Source organism: Lethenteron reissneri, chromosome 37, assembly GCF_015708825.2.
Source record: "Lethenteron reissneri isolate LAM-NWPU_2019-01 chromosome 37, ASM1570882v1, whole genome shotgun sequence".
NCBI lineage: Eukaryota > Metazoa > Chordata > Hyperoartia > Petromyzontiformes > Petromyzontidae > Lethenteron > Lethenteron reissneri.
In genome coordinates, this window is record NC_083815.1 from 1619462 (window position 1) to 1642991 (window position 23530).

At 52.1% G+C, this 23530-nt stretch overlaps 1 protein-coding gene across 1 annotated transcript in view; it reads right to left on the reverse strand.

Annotated features, from left to right (window-relative positions):
- Window positions 1-650: 650 nt before the first annotated feature.
- Window positions 651-23530, reverse strand: part of FBXO3 (F-box protein 3) — a 119742-nt gene continuing 96862 nt past the window's right edge. The window contains exons 9-11 of the mRNA XM_061566401.1: window positions 20075-20190; window positions 6192-6383; window positions 651-1775 (exon numbers count right to left, since the gene is read on the reverse strand). Of these exons, the coding sequence (XP_061422385.1) occupies window positions 1372-1775; window positions 6192-6383; window positions 20075-20190 (712 nt within the window). The 3' untranslated portion in view covers window positions 651-1371. The remainder of the gene's footprint in view (window positions 1776-6191; window positions 6384-20074; window positions 20191-23530) is intronic.

Consider the following 23530-nt stretch of genomic DNA (forward strand, 5'->3'; position numbering starts at 1 on the left):
GGGACGCGGCCCCAGCGCCTGGCGCTGTCCGTGGTGCTGATCTTGGGGCCATTCCTTGGCCAGCGAAGACGGATTCCCATCAGTCACGGCAAGCAAGGCACGAGTTGAAACGGAGGACGATCAGTAGATGAGCTCTTGGCAACTGATAAGAAGCAGGTGTTGAGCACCACCTCGCACTGACCAGCGTGGTGAGGTATGGTCAAATAACACTCGTGACCTAAAGGCATGAGGATGTCTTCATGCAGCAACGAGGATGTAAAGGATGCTACATTACATTATTCCAATAAAAAAGGCAAACTGATTTTCTGCTCAAATGAGAACCGAGGCATTGGTGCCCATCTTCTGTTCACTGCCCTGAGCCACTGGTGGGAATTCCACATTCCCATGGCAGGGGCAAGTCTATCGAGAGGACAACCACCGTTGACTTCCCAAGAAAAAGGGGTACTCGTGTTATCAACCCCACAGGGATGATGATGATGAAGAGACAAGTCAACCGCTAATCAGGACTTTAACCCGCTCTATTATTCCAAACCACGCAGTGGTGTCGTGGAAACATTTGTTTTCGAGGAAAATATTCAGTGTTTTTAAGACGTCGTGCGTAGACCGAACGTTTCATTGCCCACAGAAAACACGACGCACGCACTCACCGACAAACAGCTGACGCGCAATTTTATTCCGTGGCTTTGAAACCTTTGAACATTCTCGTTCCGTTAATTAAAATAACCACGGCGATATTACTCCACGCGCTGTCAAGATACATTGCAGAGGTTGGAAAGCGTATTAGTATTTTCCACCGCCGTTACAATACAATATCAAAGTGTAAATCTTCACCGTTAGCGGCAAGTAGTTACGCTAAACCTGTTAATCTAATTGCCTTTTTTTCTTTTGCTCGCAACGAGAATTAATGCTTCACCGTTCTACCAGTCGCAGCCACTTTGAACACGCAATCATTTCTCAATCAAATTACGCAAAGGAAGGTTGGCCTCGGATTGCAAATTCGTAAGCGGCTAATTTGGAGCGCGTTCCACATTTAAAGTCGTCAAACAGACACACGTTGACGAGCGACACAGCCCATGAGCCAGAGCAGAATTCGGTACCAACTAAGGCGGACAAAGACCTTCGTCGTACCAATATATTTACACGGCTAATCGGAACGAATTAATTGAGAGGACACTCATTTCAGATGGCTATTGCCATCGATCACTATCAATGGGCCACGGAAAGAAATTAGAACCGCTAAATTTACGTGGGCTGCGCTGGTACTGACAAGGGAACGATACCTGCGAACAAAAAAAACAACGAAAACCGCGCTATCCACATGAGAAAGTTACAAAAAAAAAGATGACGCAAGCAGCGATCGCCGCTGCGCCGTTACAATTGGGCCGGCGAGACAAACGGCCTTTTCCCAAAGCACGCACCCCGAGCCTTGTGCCGCAAAGACCTCCGCAGACGCGGCAAGGCAGCACCAACAGGGAAAAGTAGATAAAGAAAGAAAAACTCCCGAAAATAAACCGCAAGGCCATCTCCGGTTGTCGCCGTTGGCTGGCGGCTCACTGTGAAACGCGGGGCGCTGCGTAGGTATCGGCGACTCGAGCACCCGCGCGCGTTGCTTGTCATCGGCGTGCGGCAAAACACCGCGGCCCGATCGTCGTCCGCACCCCCCCCCCCCCGTCCCTTGCTCGATGGCTGCGGTGTCCTCGCAACGATGATGTCGAGGTCAGCGATGGGGTCATCGACTCCTCTTGCTCCTCCTCCTCCGACAGTTACTCCTTCAGCTGCGGGCAGAATGACATCGTCATGGTCTGTCCGCTGCTGGATGAAGGCTTCACAACCAAGCCACTGCGCAGTGCCACTGCAGCGACAGCAACTAGGCACTACCCGTAGGTGAGTTTCTCTATCGGGGAGCAGTGGTAGATCCAAGGGGGGTGGGATGGGGAGGGGGGCGATTCATCCCCACCCCCTACCCCAACCCCCTTGAGACCCAGAAATGTTTTAATTTTATTGATATTTGGCAGTGAAAACACACGGAGTGTTATTTTTTTAATATTTATTAATGCAGAGCTCTATTTAAACAGCTTAAAATTCGAGGGCTGTCCCCCTCCCTCACCCTCCCCCTAGTGCCCGCCCATCCCCCCGCCCCAGGGCAGATTCTAGACCAGTCTTCTACGTTGCTGAGTATATACCTGGAAAGCAGCGTGCTTAAAAGATTTCCGATTTAAAATAACGCCAAGTTGCTGTGGTGCCAACCGTCGTGAACTACCAAAGCAGCTTCCCCATCAAACGTTCGTCTTCAAATCATCGCCATTCCCACCGCTCCCAGCCCTCCCGTTTCGCCTCTAAGGGAGATAACGCCGGCGTTGTGGGGACGCCGGAAGGGAGGCAGCGTGGCGGTGAGGCTCGTGTCTCGCAGACGAGCAGCCTGGGTTCGATTCCCGACTCTAGCCGTTCTGTGTGCCAGGTTGTCTGTTTCCCCTCCCCACTGTTCTGCATGGGGTTGCCTCCAGGTTCTCTGGTTTCCTCCTCCCATCGCTAAAACAAAAAACCAGACGCACAATGTAACTCGTATTTAGATGCGCTTCTGCGGCCGTCTGGAACGCTCTACCTTCCGATATTAAGAAGTCACTGGAGCTGTGCACTTTTAAATCATATAGATTGAAAACGAATTTCTTCAGAACTGTTTTTTTACGTTTGGGTGTGTTGTCCTTCCCCACACCTCCGATTTGCACGGGATGGCATCATACTGTACCAACGATTTTCAACAGACATACAAACAACATCCCGATGCCACAAAATTTACCTGCACATTACTAGATTGGGATTGCACGCAGCGGCAATGCCGTCCCCGAATGCCAAACAGCTGGCAATGCTTCGGGGTTAAAACAGCGGAATAATAAAATTGCAACAATCTCAACAGTTGTCTTGAAATAAATTCCGCCCTTCAGCGTCTTCGCGACTCCCTTCACGCAGGACGGACGCCGACGAACCTGAGAGGCCGCACGGCGAGTGACGAGCGACCGTTCTTCCCTAACCAACTGCCCCGTTTGAATTCCTCCGTGCAAAAAATGCAACAACAAAAAAAGCAAAGCTGCAGCTATTTCCTCTCCGACACTTCTTTGATATTTCCACGCTGATACGTCAAACGCCTCGTTATTTAATCACTCTGCCGCGATTAAAAATTCTCCGGCGGTTTTTATTTAGCCACGGCATGCTAATGACGGATGTATTTCACGCGGTAATGCCTCCAACGCCCTTGTTTTTGCATAATACCACTTTCTGGCTCTAATCTTAAACATTATGAATGCCCACTTAAAGTTTCTTTATCGCCACACTTAATCTCGCACGCGGCGAGCGACGGCACGATCCTTCCCGGGGCAAAAAGTTTCCCATCGCTCATGCACACAATGACAAACTACGCCAGGTGCTCACATAGCTCGATAAGCAGATTATAATCGTCAACGGGGCGTGGATGACGATCACATTAATGACGCGAGCAGTTTGCTGTAGGGGTTCAACAGCAGTTCGAATCGGGCAGGCCAACCCTGGTTAATACTGCGGATACGTTAACCGTACTACAGAAGGATACTGCTGCGTCTAAGCCCAAAGGGTGACCGACGTAGGAATCAGAAACAGGTTGCCTACAGAAGAAGACGGCCTGATGATGATGATGATGCAGGCAGTGATGAGAAGGAAACTGGCACTCTTTGGAAACATATGCAAAAGGATGGCCAACAACAGGAAAATTAAGTGTGTTGTTGTTGTTCAGAAAAACGTAAGGAACCGGAAATGAAGGAAGACCGAACAGAGAATGGCATGGCCATGACATAATAAGACATTGGTACCAGAAAGATCAATTTCAAGATCACACTCAGCATCGGCACGACCCTCCATGGACCTGCCCCTGCCTACCTCTCATCTCACTCTACTCCCCTCCACGCACTCTCCTACCTCTCCCCTCTCATCTCACTCTACTCCACGCACTCTCCTACCTCTCCCCTCTCATCTCACTCTACTCCCCTCAACGCACTCTCCTACCTCTCCCCTCTCATCTCACTCTACTCCCCTCCACGCACTCTCCTACCTCTCCCCTCTCATCTCACTCCACTCCCCTCCACGCACTCTCCAACCTCTCCCCTCTCATCTCACTCTACTCCCCTCCACGCACTCTCCTACCCCTCCCCTCTCATCTCACTCTACTCCCCTCCACGCACTCTCCTACCCCTCCCCTCTCATCTCACTCTACTCCCCTCCACACACTCTCCTGCTTCTCCCCTCTCATCTCACTCTACTCCCCTCCACGCACTCTCCTGCCTCTCCCCTCTCGTCTCACTCTACTCCCCTCCACGCACTCTCCTACCTCTCCCCTCTCATCTCACTCTACTCCCCTCCACGCACTCTCCTACCTCTCCCCTCTCATCTCACTCCACTCCCCTCCACGCACTCTCCTACCTCTCCCCTCTCATCTCACTCTACTCCCCTCCACGCACTCTCCTACCCCTCCCCTCTCATCTCACTCTACTCCCCTCCACACACTCTCCTGCCTCTCCCCTCTCATCTCACTCTACTCCCCTCCACGCACTCTCCTGCCTCTCGTCTCACTCTACTCCCCTCTACGCACTCTCCTACCTCTCGCTCGACTCCCCCCATGCTCTCTCTCTTCTCCAGCAACGAAGGCTGTCTGTTGAAGCTGCCCACGAATAAACCTTCTCTCTGTGGGAGGTCTCTGCTTCTCCTCTGTTGCCCCCACAGTCTGGAACTCCCTTCCCCCAGCTATCCGTGCTGTCGGCTCCATGGCCCTGTTCAAGTTCGGGCTCAAGGCCTCACTGATCTCCTCCTCTGCCTGTGGCCGACCGCCCCTCTACGTAATAAGCGCGGCCCCGCTGTTTCTGTCTGGCACCTTGAGATGCCCGTTGCATGCAGACGCTAGTTATATAAATCCACGTTGCATTGTTTGTCATACACAGAACTTTGCTCTTAAGGCACACTGCTCTGTTGCTTTTCATTATCGAGTTAAGAATTTTCATTATTGAGCCCAAGTGCACTCCCACACGCTCTCATCTGCCGCTATTTCAGTCTAATTCAGTCTGTTTACCCCTTTTCAGCGATTCGGCCGACGTTCGATATCAGTTCAAGGCACACACATTCCAGTCGCGTCCCTCGAAACCACATTTCCACTCGTCGGGCGACCTTGTCATACGCCACTCGTAAATCGATCTTCAGCCTAACTCTACAAATTTCTAAATTGGGCTCTTCTGAGCGGCCAAGGAGACGGAATGCAGACATCCGTACGGACGTCCCCCGCGGAGACGGAGCCATGGAATCGGCTCCTCGTGTGTGGCGGGCGCCGGGAGGACTGTCCCATTGCGCGATCGTGAGAGATCACGGTGGACTGAGGGTGTCCATCCAGCAGTCGATGGACCATGGCTGACGATGATTTCCCGCAGTCAATTTCATCACATATTTGAAACGGTTATAATTTTCTCGCTCATATTTATGCCCCTGATTCTCCAATCCGATTGCTGGAAGGGATAATGGTTGTCGGTTGAGACGTGTCAGAATAGCAATTTGATTTATCACACCTGATGATGACGATGATAACGATATAACAACAAGAACAAAAGCAGTCAACGTTGCATGAACAAAGCGATTAAAAGCCTCGACAATTCACCGCAACACATTTGCCCGGCATCTCATCTCAAACTTTCGAAGGGTGCCCCCCCCCACCCTACCAAGTGGCAGCTGACCCTGTGTGACACAGGGTGTCATTATCCTCCAGTAAGTGTCAATACAAGAAGAGGTTAGCCCATTTTTCTGGCAACAAAACAGGTGTTAAGATGTTAAAACACCAAACTGAAACCTTTTACAAGGAATCATGTCTGCATTAACCACAATTCTTGTGGTCAGGATGCAAACAAAAAACACTCTGATAATATATGCACTGTCTTTGAAACCGATTGGTCCACACCAGAGACAGCTTTCTTTTGAGCCTCGTCTCAAAACGGTGTTAGACCAGAGGATGCCAAAAGGCTGGAAACCGATTCTCATACTTTGTTACTGGCAAAGGATGTCCCATGAAGTATCAATCCAATAACTACTTGGGGGGGGGGGGTTCACGGCAGAGGGGTGCAGGAGCGGGTGGCGATCGCTCCCCACACCCCAATCGGCACGTCGCAAAAAAATTGTCGTCATCCCACCTGTCCGTCCTGCGCCAGGCGCAGCGGCGGGCACACCATGTGGAAGCGTGGCACGGTGGCGGTGAACACGGCCTCGGGGTTGCCGAGCTGGTGGAAGGTGTAGTAGCCCTCCATGTCGCCCGAGCTCGTCGTGAACGTGGTGCAGCTCGTGTACTCGTGCCGGCTGCCCGGCCGCAAGCGTCGGAAACTCGCCTGTGGGTGGGGTGGGGTGGGGGGCAGGGGGAGAGAGGATGCAGCATTAGCTGGTGCAACATCAGCTGGTGCAACATCAGCTGGTGCAACATCAGCTGGTGCAACTTCAGCTGGTGCAACATCAGCTGGTGCAACTTCAGCTGGTGCAACATCAGCTGGTGCAACATCAGTGATGCAACATCAGTGATGCAACATCAGCTGGTGCAACTTCAGCTGGTGCAACTTCAGCTGGTACAACATCAATGATGCAACATCAGCTGGTGCAACATCAGCTGGTGCAACATCAACTGATGCAACATCAGTGATGCAACATCAGCTGGTGCAACTTCAGCTGGTGCAACTTCAGCTGGTGCAACATCAGCTGGTGCAACTTCAGCTGGTGCAACATCAGCTGGTGCAACATCAGCTGGTGCAACATCAGATGGTGCAACTTCAGCTGGTGCAACATCAGCTGGTGCAACATCAGTGATGCAACATCAGCTGGTGCAACATCAGCTGGTGCAACATCAGCTGGTGCAACATCAGTGGTGCAACATCAGCTGGTACAACATCAACTGGTGCAACATCAGCTGGTGCAACATCAGCTGGTGCAACATCAGCTGGTGCAACTTCAGCTGGTGCAACATCAGCTGGTGCAACATCAGCTGGCCTCTATGCAGGCGCCGAGTTAGATTCCCGGCCACAGCTACCATCAGCTTGTGTTTGTGGAGTTTGCGTGTCTCTCTCCCCGTGGGCGCGTGGATTTTTCGCTGGGTCCTCTGGTTTTCTCCTCCGCATTTAGAATGAACGTCACGTGTTGAGAGTATTTGGCTGCTATAAATGTCCACTTTGATAAGCCACTTTGTTGCACTATCATTTGTGACCAGGTCGGTTCTAAAGCTATATAGCTCAGTGGGCCTAATCTGGCAAAATAAAAAATTGCTTAATAGTTTAAGTGACGTTGGAACTGGGCCTGTTGGCTGGGATCTGGCTGCACTGGACGGTGTGGTGATCATGGTCCAAAGGGGAAAATAATCCCGTCACATTTTTCATTAAAAAAGTACGTTCATTTATTTACGATTGTTTTAATATGAAGGATGTAAACAATACTGGCCTTACTACTAACAATACCAGTTGACGTAGGATATGGCAAGGGGGACTACTCATTGGTCTGGTGCAGCGGGGGCAATGATACATAGAGCAGCCGGGTCCACGGTAACAACGAGAGTAATTAATTATTTGAATCAATCGATCTGCAGTTCGCTTTATGTCTCGACTGAATCCGTCGCGCGCCGGCTGACACAGTCGTTTTTTTTTTGCGTTCCGATTTTTGTTCCGCGATTCGAGCGACGACGCTCGGCGCGGCGGCGATCGGCACGTGGGTATCACGCAGCGTCCTGAGCACCGCCGCACTTTTTGCCGGCGAATGTTTCTCCCTCTTCGCCGCTGGTGCGTGAAACACAACAAAAAACCAAGCTGCAGAAAGCGCCCGGTGGGAACGCCGAGCGGCGATGTTCAATTAATTTAGAGCTCCGCTTTGTAACGTGCACGTACAAGGAATTGGGCCGCGGCCCGGGCGAGTGGTAAACATTCGTTTCAGCTGAACGGTATTATTTTACTTATTTACGGGAATCATAGGAGAGAATGATCCAATTAATGACGTGGCCGCTATGGCTTTTTGTTACTTACGTTGTGCGGATGTGGCACGCGAGTTTTCAGGTGTGAGCAAAATGTAGAGGTTCAGGTTAGAATGCGGTTTGCTGGATAATAGTGGGTGGGTCGATGCGTAGATTCAACGATCAATTTCGAAATCTTATGCTCGTAATACACGCATCGAGCAGCAAGCGTAAGAACGTTCGCACGCGCAGTCGCTAAATGGGTTCACGTGGCCCCTACGGCCAGTTGAGGCTGCTGCAATACATCATCATCAGCCACCGTCGGTCCACTGCTGGATGAAGGCCTCCCTCCACACACCACGCCTTCGAATCCTGTGATGCACCGATCAATCTTCCTCCAGCATTCACGCCGATATCATCGCTCCATCTCCCCGACGGACGTTCCTGTCTCGCATGCATTCCATAGCTATGCCGCCACTCCGCTATTATTCCTGACCATCGTCCATTCCCCCTTCTCGCCATGGGATGTGTCCTGCCCAAACCTTGCTCTTTGTAAAGGTATTACAAGTCATGCGATTTTTTACTTTCCTCCGTGCCATGTTGCTTGACGACTCTCCGATGTGCTTTCTGGTCGCGCCGCGCACAAGCCCTTCGTCTAGCTCCACGGGTTGGGAAGGTCGACTCGGCAGCTGCCAGCGCGTGTACGCACGTACGTACGTAAAAACTTATTTTGCACCGCACGTAGCCAACCGTGTTAAGGGGAGGCACGTGGCAGCCAAACGTCGGATCACCGGCACTGTGGAACGAACCGAAACCACAGGCGGAAGAGCAGCGGCGGTAAAACCCGACGCGGCAGTGGCGTCGTTGAAGATGATTCGCGCATCGTGGTGACGCACGGATCATCAGGCGCTGACGCGACTCGCGTGACTTTCGCAGCCCAACGGCGGCGCGTTGCGTCGTCCCCTCGTTGATCTTGACGTGTGCCATCCGCCGCTCGTTGTGAATTCGTCTGCCTCGACCACAGACGGTCGCCCCCAGCACTGCCCGCCACGTAAATAAACGCAGCGAGCCGGTTAATCACCGTTTGATTACGGAGTAAACCAGGAGCGATTTAAAAATACCAAGTTAAAATATGATACCCATGGGGAGCGAGTTCATTGCTTCGACTTTTCTTGCTCGGACCTTATTTGCCCAGGTCTCCCATCCAAGTTAATTGTTTTTCTTTCTCCCCAATCAGTCGCACAGATTTGCAAGTAGAGTATGATAATAAAATAAAGTGAGAAAGATATAAAGAAAAAAAAGGCTGGTCTCAAGATGTAGGCGAGCTGCAACCGATCGCCGTGAAAGATGACGAATGAAAGGAACAAAGCGCGACAAAGTGAAACCGAGAGCTCAAAGGGGCAAGGACGGGTGGCAAAAACCCACACGGCTTCCTGACAGCGTCACGTCGGCCGGCGTGCCAACGCCCGCGTGAACACAAGCGTAGCTTCGGGGGCTTCGCTCTGAAATGAACACACAAAAGGAGATTTTTCTTGTTTACTTCACGGCACATTGCCCTGAATCCCTGGCCCCCCCCACGCGGCTCGTAAAAGTGGGGGGAGATGCAGCGGCAGGTTGCAATGACGACGATGATCACAATAGTAATAAAAAAATATATATATTGGGTTATCAAAAAAAGCACTTTAAAATTTCATGCGTTGGAGGGCATTGTTTTCCACAGTGTTTCATGTCCCCCCCTTGTTGATCTTGCACCGGGGTGGTGTGCAGAGCGGACCCCGTGCCCTACCACCAAACAAAGGCCCCCATGAAAGAAAGAGCACGGGGAAACGCGCGGAGAGAAGCATCTGCTCAACATCAAATGAAACGAGTGTCTGTGTGAAACTAATAATTTTCATTACATGGCCTCGGGATCGCAAGTCTTTGCACAAAGCGAGAGAGACAAAGAAAGACAGACAGAGGCGTGCACGCGTGAGAGAGTGGGGGAGAGCGAGAGAGAGGGTGGGAGAGCGAGAGAGAGAGAGCGGGAGAGCGACAGAGAGAGAGCGAAAGAGAGAGTGGGAGAGCGACAGAGAGAGTGGGAGAGGAAGAGAGATGGGGAGTGTGAAAGAGAGAGGGTGAGAGAGAGGGTGGCAGAGCGACAGAGAAAGCGGGAGAGGAAGAGAGAGATGGGGAGAGAGAGGGCGGGAGATGGGGAGAGAGAGGGCGGGAGAGCGACAGAGAGAGAGAGTGAGAGAGATGGGGAGAGAGAGGGCGGCAGAGCGACAGAGAGCGGGAGAGGAAGAGAGAGATGGGGAGAGAGAGGGCGGGAGAGCGACAGAGAGAGAGTGAGAGAGATGGGGAGAGAGAGGACGGCAGAGCGACAGAGAGCAGGAGAGCGAGAAGGTGAGAGAGAGGGTGAGAGGGCGGGAGAGCGACAGAGAAAGGGGGAGCGCGACAGAGAGAGAGAGGGCGGGAGAGCGACAGAGAGAGCGGCAGAAGAAGAGAAAGATGGGGAGAGCGAGAGAGGGTGAGAGAGAATGAGGCAGCGCTCACCCAACTTCTCAATGTCAGTGCATATGTTTGTTATTATATTTCGAATAAAAAAATTTTTTCTTACAAATAAAAATAAATAAAGCAACACTGCCAGGGCGCACCAGCTGTGAAGTGACATCTCGTTCCAGCATGCCCCTCGCGGTGCTCGGCGCTGTTCGCACAACCGGCACCTTCACAATGTTGTCGCTGCTGCTGCTGCGTGCCCGGGATTTTGTTATTTCGTCTTGTCACGCCGGTCTCCTCCACGTCTCTCCCCTTCCTTTCCCCTTTAAACTACGCGGGGTCGAGAGCGTGCACGCTGCATGCCGACGTAAGGACCCGGCGTGTTCCGCGTTAACCCACTCAACGGGCAAATCCCCACGTGGAACAGGGGGCGGGAATGCTTTTGGTCCTTTATAACTTTAGCTCGTGACGGGATGTGCAACTTCAGCTCTTGACGGGCAAAGACGCGAGCCCGAGAGACCCCCCCCCCGCAAGGGAAGAAGCGTGCCGATGCGATGGCACGCTGGTATTATTATTGTATATTTATTCCGTCCATATTGAACACAATTTGCAACGTGACATGCTCCAGAGCCATCGCTCCCAACCCCCCTCCCCGGGGATGAAATTACGCAATTTATTTTAACCCCGCGCGGCCCGCTCTTCGATTGTCCGGAACCGTCAGCAGGTAAAGCGCCTGCTAAAAAAACACGAAGCCGAAAGCTCAGCCGTTAGCGAAATGGTTAAAAAAATTCCACAGCTTATTCCCATCATCATCATCTCCACCAAAACCACCACCTCGTAAAAAATATACTCTGGCGGCGGCTTCTTGCCGTCATCTCCTTGAAGAAACAATAGAGAATAGCAACGTAAAAAAAAATCTCCGAGCGATCGGTTGCGATTGTTACGGCTTCTCGGAAGGAAGACTGCAACGGAGGAGGGGGGGGGGGGGATATAAAAAAATAAATACATTTTGCGCCGGGGGTCACGACTGGATCATTATGTGTGCGCGTGCCTGTGTGGGTGGATGAGTGGATTAATTTGCGGGCGTGCGCCTGGGAGGTAGCGGGGCGCAGTTATTCCATGAGAGCGCTCCTCTCGCTGACCCCCGTGCCGATCGCTCACTATTTAAGCCGAAGGAAATTACGCTATTTTATTCCCTTAATTGCTCCGTGTATTAAAACTCTTTTGGACAATTACATAAATCAATTAGGAGCTGCGTTTAAGACAAGATCATTCTCCCAAGGACCGCGATCGGCAGTCCCCCTGATTTTTTTTTTATATTTACGGACGCCGGTCGCGGAGAGGTTTTAGCGAGAAAGAATTACGACCGAGTTAGCGCTCCGTAAATTAACATCGCCATGCGAAAATAATGCCATGTGAGTATCGTATTTTAACTTTGTATTTTTAAATCGCTCCTGGTTTACTCCGTAATCAAACGGTGATTAACCGGCTCGCTGCGTTTATTTACGCGGCTGGGAATGCCGGACGACAAAAATAATGCTACGCCGGTTATCATTACAAGAGGTTAAGATGCACCCACACCAATTAACGCGGAGGCCGCCGTCGGCTGTAATGAATCGCGCTAACCTTCCCCGTTACCGTAAATGTCTGTCTCTGTGGGCAGAAGATGTAAAACAAAACACCACACGGCTGGATTTTATAATTTCATCACAACTGGAACAACGCATTCAAGGTAGCGGGGGGCCACAAAAATACATGGGTATTTTTATTACGATGTGAAATAATATTTCTGGCCTTTAAAAAAAGAAAAGCATAAACACGTCCAAATAATATTCAACCATAACCGGGCCACAAGGAACCAAAAATGCGACTTGAAATTTACAGCCGGCTTGAGCGAGCCGATCGGTTTAACGACATCGCCGCCGCGGCACGAGCCGGCGAGAAACACAGTGCTCCGCACGGTGGGAGCGGCAGCAGTGAGAGGCCACGGCGGCGGACATGCGGCGACAACGCGCGGCGCTGCGTGTCTCGACGACTCCGCACACAACTCGGTAAATGAGGCAGGGCGGGCCCGATCGGTACCACCAGGGGAATTTTACCAGCGTTCACCCACCACGGGCAAAAATCTTGGCGCATATACGGTCCGCTTCATATACGCATGCTTCCGATGTTTTTCCACATTCCGTCGATGTTTCATTATCCCATTATGTATTTTTGTCCCAAATGATATTCTCTGTCAAACATTCTTGTAAAATATAATGTACGATAGCAAGGTCACCGTGGTAGCTATTAATTTAAACAACTTTTTAGAGGATGGAAGTAATACGAATACTCTTATTTAATGACCTTTTTCTTTCTCGAAAAAGCTATCAAGGTGACCTTACTATCATACTTATTTGCTATCTGGAGATGAAATGCTCCAAAAAATAATCATTAGCATCTGCTACCCTGTGTGGTACTGATAAGCCATTTTTGGGCCTACGGCACAAGGGCTTAGGACTATACTCTTATAGGTTTTTTTTTCGGTAAAGTCACGTAGGTAAAAATAAATAATAAAAAGTAAATAATAGAAATAATAATAGGACTGCCAAACTTCCTCTCCTGTTCAGGTCGAGGCTCCAGATCTCCTCTGCCTATCACCGAATCGGATCGCGACGATTCTGAAACTTGTAAAAATGTTTAGTTTTTTGGGAGTTTGCACGTGCCTCCTCCACCATGCGATGTCCGTGGGCTCTGATCTATGGGTCTGTTTGTAACTCTATGGGTCTCTCTGTAATCTATAAGTCTGTCTGTAACTCTATGGGTCTCTCTGTAAATCTATGGACCTCTCTGTAACTCTATAGATATCCTTGCAACGCTATGCATCTCTATGTAACTCTATGGGTCTCTCTGTAATTCTATAAGTCTGTCTGTAAGTCTATGGGTCTCCATGTAACTCTGGATCTCTGTAAAACTCTATGCGTCTTCAAACTTTGCCACTGGACAACGGTCTTGGGCTGTGGTCGTGCTTCCAAAAGAGCTGCTTGGTTCAGTTGGGGCCTCCTTAGCAGCTGGAATAATAAAGTCTGATTCCCAAGTATGGATGAGAAAGCTTTGCCCCATGTCATTAAAAATGAACACTGCCCCGGAGGCTGAAAAGTATGCGATATGTTTTGAGCAAAGGGTGTTCATCGAGCAGAAACAAAAGAGAAAGGTTTATTGTATCGTTGATGTAGGTTTGTTAGCCATGTATGCATTTGTTCGTTTTTATTAGCAATCTAAATGTCAACTATTTAAAATTCAAATGTCAGTCCCGATGCCACCACACTTTTCTGTCTTTCTTCTCGGCAGCAGCGCCACCGTCGAAACAGTTCGCCCGCTAATTACCGTGAACTTTTACACTTGGAGGGGCAACGAGTGTCCGTTAATGACGGGGACGGTAAAATATTCTCAGGCCGTGCGTCACGTCTGACCGTCGGTCTCGTCGCGAGCGTCGACGCGCACGCCCCGCGAGTGAGCGCGGACGCCGGATGCGGACCTGGCGTGCAAAATCATCCACGCTCGCTCGCTCGCTCTCTCTCCCTCTCCCGCGCGACGACCTCGCGGCGTCGCGATCGCGCCGGGTGGTCGTCGCCATCGCTCTCAGCTATCGCTAAAGCGGAGCTCGCGAGCGCGGCAGTAATTATTCACGGCGCCGCTCGTTGTGATAGCGGACGGTGATCTGGATTGAGCGGCTCTCTCGTACGAGGTCACGGTGGGGGTGGGGGCCGGAGGGGGGGGTGAGGGTCGGTGGGGGGGGGGGGAGCCTGACGGCACATCGCGCACCGGGTATCGCTCAACGGTTTATTTCCACCGCTTGCGAAACAAACCCCAACAGCGGCAACGACGTAACTACAGTGAGAAATTTAAAAAGGTGAGCACCAACGGTGGCTCGCTTGTGAGCAACCGGCTATGAGTATGCCCCCCTCCCTCCCCCCACCTCCAGCCTCCCCACCCCCCCCACCCCCACACTTATATTTGTCATCATCGTTGTGATTAACGCTCTCCCCCGTCCCCGAGCTGCACGCGCCGTACGAAGGGAGAGAAGATTATAAACGTTGATCGGCGGGCGGGGGGATGGGAATGAGAAAAAAACAGAAAGGAAACCGCGAGCAAATGCGCTCGCGAGAGGTGCGGGAATGCGGAGCGAGGCTGCACAAGGAGGGGCACGAATGCCCTCGGCTGAAATTACATCTGTTCCAACGACAATTCTCCCTGCAGTGTTTCGATTCAACACGAGACGACAGGTAAGAGTTTGCGTTCCTTATCACCCGCAATTACGCCAACGGATTACCGGCGGCGCCGCCGCAGCGCTCGGCATTTCAATCGGGTCTCCGGCGGAGCCCCGATGTTCGGTGTCCGTTCCGACGCGGAGCGTTCCGAAAGCGCCGCGGTACAACGGGGCGTAGCTGTCAGCGCTGTTCTTTGGCAGCTCGGCGGGGGGCCCCTTCACCCCCCCCTCACCGACCAACGCCCCCCAGCCTGCCGGCCCTCTTTCAACCAGAGCCACCGACGATTGCTCGGGCCAGTGTCCTGCGGCTACGGCCCTTCTGTCCTCGCCGCGCCGGGCGCCACGTCGTGCCGTCCTCCACGCGCTGCGTTTGAAGGAGCTGGCACGGCGCAAGCACAATGCACATGCCCCCCCCCCTCGCCCTCCTTGCGCCTGTCCGTGCCGCACACACCACCCCGGCACAAACCACGCAGCGAGCGAGGCGGCACGCACTAACGCGGCACGCGCCACACCAGACGGAAGACACCAAAAGCAAAAACCGCTTCCCCCCTGCCCCACCCAACCCCCCCGACAACAGGCTGTTGGGGAGAGGCACTATCATGGCCGGCACGGCACGCGAGGGGGTGGCGTAGCCAGCAAAGACGCCTGCCGCTTTTGTTTTCCCAAGGGGTTTGAGTCTGAGTCGACCTAGGGGGGCGGTCAAGGACCGATTCAGATAATCGTCACTGATGTTGTCTGTGAGCGGGAATCGAACTCGGGTCGCCGGGGTCGTAGCGCCAACCGCCGTTGGTGTGTGCGCTGACCCACGCATCACACACGCTCGCACACCTCGTACGCCACCTCGTCGTCATCCTGGCTGTCGTGGACAAACACGCACGGACGCAGGCAAACGCACGCAAACATGCATGTCCTCCCCCCCCCCACACAGCAGCACTTAGCAGGCAAGCTGAACAAACGGCTTTTTGAGGGGTCTGTTGACGCGGCCGTGACGAACGTAAACAGCAGCGGACGGGGCGGCGATATCGTTGCTTTTTTAAAATTACATTTTTTTAAACAAGGGGGCCACGTTTTGTTACGCGCATCCAACCCCTCTCCCTCCGCCACCAGTGAATACGTAAATATATAAATAATGCAGGGGGAGGGAGGGAGGGAGGAGAGAAGAATGGTGGCAGGTGAGTTTATATTTAGATGAATTGCCGGGGCGACGGTAGGAGCCATTTTATTACCACCGTAGGCACTGCCTAATTTTCATTCGCACACATGAAATTCATTAATGCGGCCGCGCGGTCCGGGAACCACATAATTTGTCCCTGGTGACAGGCTCCGGTATAAAAAAAAAGAAAGGGAACGAAAATACGGCAAAGGGAGGTGGGCTGGGGGGGAAGGGGAATCAGGAGCTCGAGGGGAGGGAGGGGAGGGGGCTCGTTTCGTTCGACTGTCACGCACGTCAGAGCTGCCGCCCGGCTTCTTCCGAGTCCACCCTCTTAATGAGGAACAAATTAAACTGCGGCCGCCGAGCGGAATTGCCTCTCCACCCGTCGGCACGCACACACAGAGCCCTCGCTCCTAGCGCCGTGGGTCCACGAGAAGCACCACCACCGCCACCGCCGCCACCACCACGCCACTACCACCACCACCACCACCACCGCCGCCACCATCGCCACAACCAAAACTATCACCGCCACTACCACCACCACTACCACTACTACCACCATCACCACCGCCACCACCACTGCCACAACCAAAACTATCACCGCCACTACCACCACTACCACCATCACCACCGCCACCGCCACCACCACCGCTACCATCATCATCATCACTACCATCAGTCTCACCATCAGCACCACCACCTGCTTGTTGTCTGGGCAGGGGGGGCTGCAGTGGCGGAGGGCGGTGCTATGGATTGATGCGATGGTTCCCTTACGCAATTAGACACCGCCCTGCGTTCTTGGAGTCAATTCATTCTCCCCCCCCCCAATAACCCTGCCACCACCTGGTAGTCGAATTCATAAATGTCCATTAGCTTCTCCTTTACGGGCCGTATGTCTGCAGTGGCCCTGACATTATTACATTGAACATTCGTGTCTCCAACCCTTCTGCATGTGCAGGTGTACAGCTATATACACACACGTGTGTGGGAATGTGTGTGGGAACGTGTGTGGGAACGTGTGTGGGAATGTGTGTGGGAATGTGTGTGGGAATGTGTGTGGGAATGTGTGCGAGTGTGGCGCAGTGGTTAGTGCTCTGCGCTACGAATCCGCCGACCCGAGGCCGAATTCCCGTTCACGGCGATACACCAGTGACGGTTATCTGAACAATTCCTGGAAATTCTCTAGGTCGACTCAGCCTCAAATGAGCACCCGGTGCGGTTCGCAAAACGTCAGAACTGGAGAGACAAAGGCGGTCGGGTGTGGTAAACTCACGTGTGCGGTGGCGGCCTTCGTAGGTGCTCGCTGACAGCACTTGCCCCAACAGTCTGTTGAGGCTATACGGGGGATCTTTGTCAATATATGTGCGCGCAAGAGAGGGAGGCGGTAGGGAAGTGGTTGACGCAACCACCCGCCCGGTTTTCGAAACCGGTCCAGGGCCTCCCCTAGGTCGACTCAGCCTCGAACGAGCACCTGGCGTGGTGTGCAGTGAACATCAACCGCAGGGGACTAAAGCGGTGGACGGAGTGGCTCTGGCCTCGACACTCCGTTGGACGCTGGGCCGCCGTCAATAGGTGCTCGCTAACCGCACTCACCAACAACGACAACCGTCGATACGAACTCAAGCGATCTAAATACTCCTAAATAAATAAATATTTACACTAAATAAAGCGATCTTCGCGCGCCGCTGCTCTTTCCTTATTGCATTTGCGCACGAGAAATTATTATTTATGTCTCCGTAAGTGTTTGAGTTACATATATATATAGGGATTATTAACACTAATGTTTAAATGAAATTCCAATCCAAGTGTTGAGTTGTTGGCAGTCAATAGCCGCATTTTTTTCTCTCTTCCCAAAGCAATCTGATTTTAAAACGATCTCTCTCCGCTCTAGCTCTCTCCGCTCAACGCGGCTGTGCAAGGGATAGAGGGGAAAAAAAAAACAATCGGCTCCTTGCTCCGGCTCACAATTTTCTGCCAATTTCCAAATGAAAACCCATTAGTTCCTTACCCACTCGCTCATTAAGTCCCGGTTAGAAACGCACTGCAGCTCTTCATTACGTCCGATTTCTACAGAGATATATTATCGCGCACGCGTGTGTGCGAGCATGCGTCGCACGTAGGGCATTTAGAACGAGGGTTGATACCATACCAGGTTGAACAGCTGATTGCCAGAGTGAACGGCCACACACATACACAAAAATAAAGACAAATATCCCCCATATAGCCTTAACAGACTGTAGGGGAAAGTGCTGTTAGCGAGCACCTATGAAGGCCGGAACGGTACATGAACGAGGTGGTGGGTGGCCAGCACCACGCCCGACCGCCTTTGTCTCCCCAGTGGCGATGTTTACACACCGCACCAGGTGCTCATTTAAGGCTGAGTCTACCTAGGGGAGGCCCAGGACCGGTTCAGATAATCGTCACTGGTGTTTGCCGTGAGCGGGAATCGAACCCGGGTCGCCAGGTTCGTAGCGCAGCGCGCTAACCACTACACTACCGCTCCCCATACACATACACACGCACTCACACACATTCACACACTCTTACACTCGCACATCCGTAGTGCAGCGCGCTAACCACTACGCAACGGATCCCCACAAAACACGCGCACACCACTCACACGCACACACACATTCACGTCAGCATCACCACCGTCACACCGCTCCGACGACCGACGGCAGAGTGCAGCGCAAACCCGAGAAGTGGAAAACGGGCGGCGCGAAAACGCCGGCAACGTTATCGAGCGCGAAAGTCAAACTGAGGGCGTTGGGGGAAGCGAGGGTGACGGAGGGTCAAGCTCAGCACCGGCGCCCACCTGCACGGGTTGACAGATGAAGGACTCCGGCTATCGGGCGCTCGCGGTAGGGAAGGCACCTAACCCTCACTCCACCCCGCGCGGCAAAGTTACGTTCAAACGGCGGCGATTCTTTCACCGAAATTTCCCCTGCGTCTCAAACCCCCCCGCCAACCCCCCCACCACCAGGCCGACGCGGCTCGTCAAAACATCCTCGATCTCTTGGCGGAGTGCCACATATTCACACCCTATTCACACCCTATTCACGGACGGTATCCGGGTGGAGGAACCTAACGCTCAACAATAAAGCAGGGAGGCAGGCAGTCACGCAGGCAGCCGGAGGCAGTTTCTCCCGACTGCCGCCCTGCTACGTTTTACGATTCGGTGCAAACGTCGAAGCCTCGCAAAGCGAAAACGATCGCAGCATGACTACCACTGAAACGTCACTTCGTCCAACGTGTACATGCGGTGATGTCACTAAACGTCCGGGCAGGAATTATCTGGCAGGTTCGATGGGGTAAGGCAAATGGCTGTACGTTAATAAATTAAACTGAATTGGACTCCGCGGAAATGAAAAGGTTACGTATCGGTGAGCGAGCCATGGTTCGTCACATCACAGGCGTTGAGTGAGTAGGAACACTCTGAACTGGATTCCACTTCCCTGAGTCGCATCAGCAGGCCGAATCCCGTTAAGCAGATGCTGCTGCTGAAGGCAGGCACGGCCTGTTTGCTGAATATTCCACAAATTATAAATTCCTCGGCATGGTTGGTTACGTACGGTGCGAAAGAAGTTAAACATACATACATACGAGGATGTTTCCTTTGGCTCGAAACCAGTTGTGGAAATGCCACATTGCTATGGCAGGGGGCAGGCGATTCTTTCCATCGGACAACCGCTGCTGACCTCCTCTCAAAGCGGTATTTATTTTATCAATCCTGTAGAGATAATGGGCTTAGTCAAGTCCAGACCGGGATATTAACTCGCAAGCTTGCGAGGGCGATCCACGCACTCTAACCACAGCGCTACCCAGCAAGATAGAAGCAGGCTTCCACAGAAACACGAGCAACATCATTGGTGACACGAGCAGCAATTATTCATCGCATTGCGGTCTAAACACTGAGTGGAGAGGCTGACACACAGACACCTGCTACATGTGGGTGGTGCAAGGTGCATGTTGATTCAAGCGAACTGACAGAGGCCTGGGCCTGTAAAACAGGGGTGTGAATTTACGGGCAGAGGGTCCCATACGGCCTGCGACTTCACTTCACACGGCACTGCGACTTCACTTCACTGCTTGCCCGTAGCGTCCCCACGCTGTGTTTTAGACTTTAACCTACAGGCGTTCCTGTGTTTTAGACTTTAACCTACAGGCGTTCCTCAACCATCCCCCACACACACGGGGCAACCTACAGGCATCCACTTACCGACAACACCAGGACCTTCTACCTCCTCCTTGCTGCCGTTGGCATCCGTGATGATCCAGAAGCGGCGGATGAGCTTGCACGCGTTCTCCGGAAGGGCGTCCTTGGCCATCTCAATCCTGCGGAGAGACGCGGTGCGCAAATGACCGATGTGAATTAAATCGTCGGCGGCGATAATTTGCGCTTTGCTTCGGTTAACAGTCTGGATTTCTCGAGAGAGGCGCCCTTTGCGCTGGGTGCGTACGCGCCCAGCCATCGGCGACCTGCGTCTTCGTCACAAACGTCTCAGGGAGCACCCCTAGCGGCAGCCGCCTCCGTGTGGCACAAAGTGGCTTCGTCAGCCGGACTGCATGTTGGCGCGAGTTTGCAAGTAGCGGGGCGATGACCGCTGCGGTGTGCAGTCCAAATTGGATCCTATGCGTGTGATTTTTTTTTATTTAAAGTTGACATCCATGCCAATGAAAATCTTCACCGGGGGGGGGGGGGGGTAGGAGTGTGGGGCCCTCCGTGTGGATAGGATGTCCCTTGAACGTACCTCAGAAGCAGTTTGGCGACAGCCGCTTCTGCGGTCTGTTCTCTGCGGCGGGGCCATTCACCGATAGCCGTTAAAGAGTTCTGAATGGACTAGGCGTCCGCGGGTCATTACGCCAAGAAAGGAAATGTAATAAAACCGGGGGGAGGGGGGGAGGGATGACTTTAAACGTTTAAAGGACATGCAATTGGACTGGTGAATAAGCAGAAGTTAAGGACTCAAACGTGTCCATACGCACCGCCTTGCAGCGTGAAACCGTAGAGTCGGCGAGTTCATTTGGCAACGATTACTCATTCCGTCCCTGACTGTTCTTCTCTTCTAAGTGTGAGCCGGTGCCCAATATTGCATCCAATTACTTGCTGTATTGTTCTGTTACAAGGCGGTGTTAATGATGAAAATAATTAGTTTTGTTTGAATTCAGGGGTTATAATGGTTTGCGTAAGAAGGCGTGGCAATGCCTTTATGAAAATAAACGTAATTATTTTCGAGTGAATTTAAGGCACGGAGCCGTCATGGCAGGTTCTGTTTCGACCGTCTTTGACGATCTGTGGACGGTGGCGAGGTGCGGAGTGACGCGTCGATTCACAGGCTCAAGTTGGCGGGGTGCGGAGTGATGCACACGCGTAGAATAGCGCTCGTAATAATAGGTTATATCACAAGAATAAATATGGTTTGTAATGGGTTTAATGTGACCCCTGCTGCTCCTGTATATTTAGAATGGAGGATTCAGCAATGTTATATCACGAAAAATCATCCGTGCTTTAAAATTGTCGTCATTCAGATCCGACCAAGAGTATTGCGAGTTGCGCGATCGGCGTTGCGTCGAGTGACTAAGGGACCGTTCTGATCTCTCGCAGTGGAGTGCCCACCATTCGCGTTGGCCAATGGCCCACATAAAGCGGATACCACAGAAGTAGTTCCGAGACCACCTCTTCAAGTGACAGAATATTAATTAAGGCCGTGTTTTTTTATTCTTATTGTGCGGTCATTGGCGAGCAAGCAAGAGGCCGTCAACTCGCTACACACGTACACTCTTGCATTGAATTGTGAATCGTGAAAACGAATCAAATCGCGAGTCGGCCAGAATTGTCACGGGCTTATACAAATCCCAAACCTACTCGACACATTCGTCAATAACACCGCGGGCTTAAAATAATATATAACAGGCGATATTTCTGGGCAATGGTCCTTCCACATGGCAGATTATATATTTTTCCTTTTAAGCTCACGGTGTTATTGACGAACGTATTGAGGGTTATTTCTCATTCACCGTGCGTCGTTGCACCACTGCCAATACAGCGGCGGCGCCAAATCATTTGTGTTACATAAATACAAAATATATTCGGAATATATTTTTTTCACGGGTTCGGTTGAGTAAAAAAGGTGGAAGTAGCAGCAACAGAAAAAAAAAACTTCTCTACTCTTATAACGACGGTAATTTCATCACACGCGCGGGGGAAATAAAGAAAAAATCCCTCTGACTTGCCATGCCAGTGGCAAGTCAGCAACAGGCACGAGTGCAAATTAACTTTCTGTGCCGCTAATAAGATAGCGCACAATGAGATCCGCTCACTGACAAAATAAAGGCAGCCATTAACCCCGCCGATTATAATACCCCAACACAGGGGCAACATTTAATTAAGGAAGGAGGCAGGTTGTGTGTAATTATTTCCTGACAAAAATCTGTCTCGTTGCGAACAGCTAAGGAATAACGTGGGGTTTTGTAGCTTGAAGGATTAGGGAATGATCAAACGGGAGCCATCGCCTAATCTTGTTTTACAGGGCATATAAGTGTGCGTGTGTGCGTACGTATACACGTGTGTGTGTGTGCGCGCGTGCGTGTACACGTGTGTGTGTGTGCGTGCGTGTACACGTGGGGAGCGGTAGTGTAGTGGTTCGCGCGCCTCGCTACGAAGCCTGCGATCCAAGTTCGATGACAGCTCACGGCCAACACCAATGAACATTATCTGAACTGGTCATGGGGCCTCCCCTAGGTCGACTCAATCTCCAATGAGTGTCCTGGTGCAGTGTGTAAACATCACCCACCACCTCGTGTGCCGTGCCAGCCTTCATAGGTGCAGGACTTGCGCCAAAAGTCTGTTAAAGGCTGTATGGGTGATTTTTTTTGCCTCCGTACGAGCGCATGTGTGTTTATAGGTAAAGGCGCAGCCCTGCAATTGCTCACTCACGGAAGGAGCCTCCACTAAAGGGAGCTCTAGCGATTACCTCGCGAGGCTATTTGGCCCTCCTCTTCCACGTTGGGGCAGACGCCTTGGAAGAGGTGGAAGCTACCCACGCTTTACAACCCACCGCACCCTTTAAGAGCCTTGCACGCCAGGCGATCGAACGAATACCCGGCGACCCCTCGACCCGCAAGCGCAGCGCGCTCACCCCTACGGCACGGCGGTATCCTTGCACGCGCGAGTGCACGTTGAGGCTGTACGGGGGATCTTTGTCGACTTGTTTGGTGTGCGCATACAAACACACACATACATGACATAAATCATATATGTGCTGTCTATAGAAACGCAAGTAATGAGTCGTAATAATAAGAGGAACCACAGCCACAAATTGTTGAAAATAAAAACAGGAACGGTGCAAATGCACGAGCTGACAGGCCACACTTGTTTGGCGAGCATGGACTGGCTGATTATACCCGGGAGGGGGCGGGGGGTGGGGCGGGGGCAGGGTGGGGTGGCAAAGGAAGATCCCTGTTGCGGCTTACTCCACCACCGCCATCGCCACCGCCACCCCATTGCGTGAGAGCGGATCATCAGCCGGTTAACCCCCAAGCCTACCTGCCAAGCCTGGGGGATCTTCAGCACCAACTTTGGTGAGTTTGGCTCCCTGGGTGCGTGCGCGTGTGTGCGCGCGTGTGTTTTGTTTAATGCCAGGAGCCAGTTTGAGATTTCTTTTGTTATAAAAAA